Raw genomic sequence first — 6,599 nt, 5'->3', positions numbered from 1 at the left:
TGTGTGTGTGTGTGTGTGTGTGTGTGTGTGTGTGTGAGAGAGAGAGAGAGAGAGAGAGAGAGAGAGAGAGAGAGAGAGAGAGAGAGACATGGCATGTTCAGCTTTTAAAACCTGCCTGGCGCATGTGCACAGGGGGTTGACATGGCTATGTCATACGCAGATGACGGGGCTCATGCATGCACGCAAGGGCTTAGCTGAGTCATATGTGGATGTAACCATTCATGTGTGCACGTGGGTCATGCATGGGCCATTAGATACTTCTGCCTGAGGGCTTGTCTGTACCTGCATGACTCCTAGAACCCGGAAGTATCAGTCTTATGTGGCTGAAAGCATTACAGCTGGTCTTCATGAAGGATGAGGCAGGCACTGGCTGGGTAGGGGAGGTAGGTGGCTGAGGAGAGGCAGAGAAGGAGGAAGGAAGAAGGAAGCTCTCAACAGAAAGACCCTGGGTGAGATTTAACCAGGAGATACTGAAAGGGGTCAAAGGAGCATAGAAGTCTGCTAGCGAAGGTGTGTGCTGTCACTTTGAGAGTGAAACACTAGGAGATGGGGACTGCGTCAGGGTCCAGAAGAGCTGAGACCGGCCTGTGATTGAGCCTTCAAGATGGCTGCCTACACATCTAAGTGCCTATGTCAGGCAGATACCCAGCGCCAAGAGCCATGGGGCCCACAGTCAGAAGACTGGAGAAAAGATGGCTTCAAAGAAAAAGTCTGCCTACAGAGCAACACTAAGGTGTGATATTGGAGCCTCAAGGAGAAACTGTGATTTTAGTCTATGGGACTTAAGTCTTAAGGGGAGAAGAGACCTGGAGTACCAGGAGAGAGTGAAGGAAGCATCTCTGAGAAGTCAGGCCCCAGCCTCAGATGGCATGATAATCACTTGATTGTCTGGGTCATCTCAAGAGCATGTCTCGTGCCTTTTGTCTCGTGTCTTGTGTCTAGCACCTGGTGGTGTCCTGTTCTGTGGCATCCACACTTTGCCAGCCCCAGGCACAGCCAGTGCCGAAGCAATGGATGAGACCCAGCACTATAGTCCAGGCACACGGTGATACCAGCAGGGCTGGCAAAGAGTCCCAGGATCCCCCTGAGAGTGAGGACTTCCTGGTCATCCTCCATTGCCCTGGAAGCCAGGGGCCCAGGTGGGGTGACTCCAGGCTAACCTTGACTTGCTGCTGCTGTTGTCTGAGATGTGGCCCCTGGAGCAGGGCTCGGTGCTCATCCTCTGGGGTTCATTTTCAGATGATGGGCCCCTCTTCTTCATTGTCTCCCTTTTCCCACGAATCAGAGCTCACAGCAAGAATTCAACTAAAAATTATGTTGGTAACTTGATTCAGTAGAAGAATGAGCTTACTATTTAGAGACTTGTGATTATAAGAAAATTAGGTCCCAAATCCTATGTGCATATCTTTTGAAGACAGTATCATAGATGATCAACAAATGACATTTCTAACATAAAACATGCTTTGACATACCAAGTCTTTGAGGGATCAGCAGCACCTCCAGGCTGCCGTGCACCTCACCTGTGTCTAAGTCCATTTTTCCCTTCAGTGGTTTCCAAGGCCAAAACTGCCTCCAAGACTTGGAAACTTAAGCTCAGTCCCCCTCACCACAATCCACCCTGGCTCGGCTTACCCCTCACTGTAGTGGAGGATAACCATTCAGTCTTTTCTAAGAGGTGTGAGTTGTTTTCTTAGTCCTGCATGTCTGAATGCTCAGCTAACCAGACGTTCCGACTGCAGGAAAATAAGGTCTCACTAATAGTTGACATTACAAATTTTGGCAAATAATTTAAAAATAAAATGGAAATATGTGGGGGTGGGTGGGTGTTTATATGAGCAAGGGCACACATAGGCATGAGTGTGTAAGGCCAGATGTTGGTGTCAGGTTCCTTCATTGATTGCTTTCCCCCTTATGTTTTGAGACAAAGACTGTCAGCGAAGCTGGAGCTCATCGACTGGGTCAGGCTGGCTGATGACTGAGCGCCAGAGATCCGCCTGTCTCTGTCCCTTTACCACCTCCCAGTGCTGGGTTATAGAGACGCGTAACTGCTTCCGGTTCTTACCTCCCAGTGCTGGGTTATAGAGACGCGTAACTGCTTCCGGTTCTTACCTGACCTGAATGAGCTCCAGTCCCCGTGCTCCTGTGGCAGGCGCTTTGCTGACCGGGCCATCTCTCCAGCCCCAAAATGCATCTTTTAATGAACGAGTGGGACTTGATCTGTTTTTAAAAAAAAACCTCAAACCCAAGTTTGAAAATATCACCTTCTAGAATGTAACAGGAATGAGAGTCTGTATTTTTTTTAAATCTTGTCCATGCAAGCACAGAGTGATCATACATTTGTATAAGTAGATGGGAAGGGAAGCAATTTATAATAATGTCATTCCATTCTGCCTGCTCTTTCTGAAATGTATGCCAAAATTATATAATGACCTACCATGAACATTTATCTTAAATAACGTATCAGCTGACAACTTGATTAGATCCTCTTGCAATTTTGTTGGAAGCAGAGAGCTGGAAAGCACTTACCTTGAAAAAAAAAATGTTCTTACCCATTCATTAATGTCACTCACTCTCAGCATCGGTACCGAGACTGGAGATTGTCCTTTCGTCTAGTCTCCTGGAGGTCTTATCAAATTCCCAAGCGATGAAAGCCTACTGCACAATGGAATAATCAGAATGAACAGGAAAGATATCTTTGCTTTTATAATAAAGAAGAGAAGCGCTGTTGAGAAAAGAGAACCTCGGATGCTGCCTCATTCCCGGGCAAAGCAGCTCTGAGAAAGACTAAGTACAAACCTGAGGCTCTGAAAGCTGATACCTCCTCAGTGTCCGTGCCCACATTCCCCGTGGAAAGCCCCATCCATATACACATGCCGTGGTGTAAAGATCGGTTTTATCAATGACGTCTTTTGAAGGAGCCTGAGCATGAACAAAAGAGAGGGGGAAATGGTAGCAGAAGGGAAAGGTTATTTTGAGGCTGGTATCATGCATACTATTATTTTATAACAAATTATTCCACAGCTTGACTATTTAAAATAATCAGTATTTATCATTTTACATGGTTTGTGAGGGCTGAGGATTGAGACAAGGTCTTCGTGGTGATTCTGGTTCAGGGTGGTGCTCCCCACTGCCTTTCTGCAACAGGGTCTCAACTCCCTATGCTTGCTAGCCAGCCTTGGCTCACCGGTGCCTCGTGGGTTTTTCGCGATTGTTGAGCAATTGTGAGTCACTGCCAGCCGGGACAGTTTGGTGAATGAGCTTGCCATGATGTGGACTGGGACTATGACTCCTTTGATGCCTACTTGGGAACTGACGTCCATCTCTTCTGTGTCCTAGGACTCAGAATATTCACTGACCGCCTGAGAAGGACTGTTCTGTACCAATGGAGGAGGACGCAGGGGAGGAGCTGGGGCTGGGCGGGTCAAGGGCCCCCACAGACTTCCACTTCTATCACATGGACCTGTATGACTCTGAAGACAGACTGCAGCTCTTCCCGGGAGAAAGCAGCAGAATCAGGAGCAAAGTAAACCAGGCTGAACTGACCAGTGAGCCGAGAGGGGCAGGGGACAGCAAGAGTCTCCCGAAGGAAGTGGACGAGCTCGTCCACTTATATGGACTTGAAGATGACCATGAGTTGGGGGATGAGTTTGTTGATGAGCACAGATTAGGGACTCTGGAGTATCCTCCTTATGGCCCGAGGAGGAGAGACCCAGCCAGGGAGCAGAGAGACTGGGGGCTTAGTGAGGCAGCTGAGGCCGAGGACCTGAGCTATGGCCTTCCCGGTCAGTGCCAAGACCTCCGGGAAGCCTACAGGTACACGCACGGCCGTGCCAGCGAGGAGTATGAATGCTACGTCATCCCAGAGGAGGAGGATGAAGAAGAAGAACCTGCTGATGTCTTCTGTGCCACTTGCAAGACGCCAGTAAGAACTGCTGAGAAGGATGTGGAGGCACACGAGGGACATGAAGTCATGCCACTCAACAAAGCACTGGAAAGCGCCAAGGTAGCAGGTCTCCTTCCATCTTTGTCTGCAGAGGGTATGTGTGTCTTAGGGAGGAGGGCAGGGAACGCATCCTACATGCCTCTACAGGCATGGAATGGGGGGATGGAGAGATGACTCGGCGGTTAGGAGCACTGGCTCCCCTTGTAGAGGACTTAGGTTCAATTCCCAGCACCCACACGGTAGCTCACAACCACCTATAACTGTGGTCCCAGAGGATCTGATGGCCTCTTCTGGCCTCTGTGGCTGCTAAACACACACACACACACAGCGTACAGACATGCAGACAAGCACCCATATGCATATTTTTTAATTTAAAGACGTTAGAGCAAGCATAGCATTAATGCCTTGTTTGTTCTGCTCCACAGGATGAAATCCACAAAAACATGTGCAGATTGGAGCAGCAGATTATCGAGATGGAAAATTTCGCTAGCCACCTGGAGGAGGTGTTCATCACAGTGGAGGTGAGAACGTCCTTGGGGACTTCGTCACACGCGTAGCTTCCGCCTGTGGCCACATCAAGCAGGCAGTCCTAGCGAGCTCCGGAAGCTATCTCTTAGAATGTGAGGGGTTACCCATAGGCCTCCCACCAACCCTGGGCAGCCACAGAGGTGATGGTCACTTGTCTGCATCCCCTACTACATCCTCTGTGTCCTCTAGGTGGGGGAGGCTGGTGTGTGTGTATCTCCAGGCCTACTGCGTGGGATGTTTCAAAGCAAGTGTGTTATACATGCTTATTGCATAGATAGATAAAGCAGGAAATTTCCAATCAAAGTGCCAATTGCACAGGGTATAAAAAAAAATCTAAACCGCTTCCCCAGGCCCCTGCCCTTGGTGGGCTTTGTTTTGGTTGGTTGTTTTTGTCCTCTTCTTTCTTTTCCTGCTCTTGGGCTCAGCCTGAGATTCCCAAGGGTACCATCTGATGGCCTGCTGTATCACCAGACACGGCGGGACATGCTGTTGCCTTCATCTCTGGAGTTTTTCATTTTAGGTCTTTAGGGTGGCGTCATGTCGCCGTATTCAGTCAGGGGTGAAAATACTCATTGCACATTTTGTGTTACATCAGGAATTCTCACACGTTTATGATGTGTGTTGAGAGTACTCCCCCAACTCCACTCCCCTTTTATCTTCCCTGTTCCTCTCCCCCTTAATGTTCTCTGTTCCCCAGACACTTCCATGCCGTATGTGCATGTGATTTTATGAATCTACGTAAGATGTAGGAACCACAAATTGGAGAGAATGTATACTTGTCTTCTGAGACTAGCTTAATTCACTCTATTGGATTCTCTCCACTGGCATCCATTTTCCTATAAACAATTCCACTGTATATATGGTCTACAGAGTGAGTTTCAGGACAGCCAGGGCTATGTAGAGACCCTGTCTCAAAGAAAGAAGAAACCAAAAGGTTGACAACAGGGGACATGAGTGAGAGTACTCAGGAGCCCCGATTATTGTTGGGGGGGTTCCCTTTATGGGGCTCAAGAAGAGGAGTTTGGGCATTAGGGCTATAATTTGGGCAATTCGCTATTTCAACCGACAGGCTTAGATTACATGAACCCTTGCTTGCTGCTCATACCCCTGCCCGTGATGCATCTGACTTTAATCATCATGATGCACGCCCAATTATGTGAAGCATAAGATGGTAGCACAGCGCTCTCACCTCTCTGAAAGTTCACTTTGAGGACACAGTCTGACTTTATATGCTTGCACCCAAATCCAGTCTAGGCCAGACCAGCCCACTTCCCATAGTCCTAGATTGTGTTCCAGGATGTGTTTGCAGGGAAATGGGGTGTTATCAAGGATTGCAGAGAAGAGTAACTATCTCCATTGTTTAGAGCATGTATACATGCAGTTCTATGCAGGGGTCCTAGATTGCTAACAGGCTGCTAGGTGTATTGTTTGGAGTCTAGGAGTATGCAGAGCCCAAGACAAGTGGAGTCCAGGGTTGCTAAGCTATTCCCTGTGTCTGCATTGCCTCAAAAGGGACTTCTCATCATTCAGTGCCAGCTCTCTTCCTGTCCTGAAATGGGAAGAATGCAGGTGCTTCATCCATGGACCAAGATTATTAAGCCAGAAGCTGTTCTTAGTTGCCCATTTGGGCACACTCTAAATCTCCACAGAGCAAGTGTAAATCCTCTGTCCTGGCCAGCTTTAGTTAAACACTGCAAGACATTCATTCTTCACCCTCAGCCTTGAAGGGGAGAGAGCTGTCCCACTATTCCTGTGTAAGGAGTGGGGAGGATGGGAGCTCTTCTCCTTCCAAACACAAGGAATGAGACAGTCAGGGCAGGCTTGCTGTGCTAGGACAGGAGAGATGACTATAGGGTTAACAACACCGTTACTCTTCTAGAGGACCTGAGATTGGTTACCAGGTGGCTCACAATAGCCTGTAAATCTAGGTCTGGGCATCCAATGCCCCCTTCTGGCCTCTGTGGGCACTGCACACAGGTGGTGTGCGGACACACGAGCAGGCAAAACACCAAACTTTTTTTTTTTTTTGGATTTTTGAGACAGGGTTTCTCCGTAGCTTTTGGTTCCTGTCCTGGAACTAGCTCTTGTAGACCAGGCTGGCCTCGAACTCACAGAGATCCGCCTGCCT

General features: G+C 48.5%; 1 protein-coding gene and 1 long non-coding RNA gene across 5 annotated transcripts in view; one reads left to right on the top strand and one right to left on the bottom strand.

The window, feature by feature from the left end:
- Positions 1 to 94: 94 nt before the first annotated feature.
- The window catches only part of LOC113457344, a 43,490-nt gene continuing 36,985 nt past the window's right edge, over positions 95 to 6,599 (bottom strand). Inside the window, exons 4-5 of one of the 2 annotated variants that reach the window (XR_003377937.1) lie at positions 2,797 to 2,919; positions 95 to 2,652 (exon numbers count right to left, since the gene is read on the bottom strand). This is a non-coding gene — a long non-coding RNA (uncharacterized LOC113457344). Of the gene's footprint in view, positions 2,920 to 6,599 lie in introns of both variants that reach the window. The other variant, XR_003377936.1, reaches the window with a different exon arrangement.
- Positions 3,363 to 6,599, top strand: part of Fsd2 (fibronectin type III and SPRY domain containing 2) — a 30,169-nt gene continuing 26,932 nt past the window's right edge. For 2 of the 3 annotated variants that reach the window (XM_005357667.2, XM_005357665.2), the window contains exons 1-2: positions 3,363 to 4,003; positions 4,369 to 4,464. In XM_005357667.2, the coding sequence (XP_005357724.1) occupies positions 3,383 to 4,003; positions 4,369 to 4,464 (717 nt within the window). In that variant the 5' untranslated portion in view covers positions 3,363 to 3,382. The remainder of the gene's footprint in view (positions 4,004 to 4,368; positions 4,465 to 6,599) is intronic. The other variant, XM_005357666.2, reaches the window with a different exon arrangement.

Source organism: Microtus ochrogaster, chromosome 22 (assembly GCF_000317375.1).
Source record: "Microtus ochrogaster isolate Prairie Vole_2 chromosome 22, MicOch1.0, whole genome shotgun sequence".
In the NCBI taxonomy this organism is placed as follows: domain Eukaryota; kingdom Metazoa; phylum Chordata; class Mammalia; order Rodentia; family Cricetidae; genus Microtus; species Microtus ochrogaster.
This window is presented reverse-complemented; position numbering and strand designations above follow the sequence as displayed.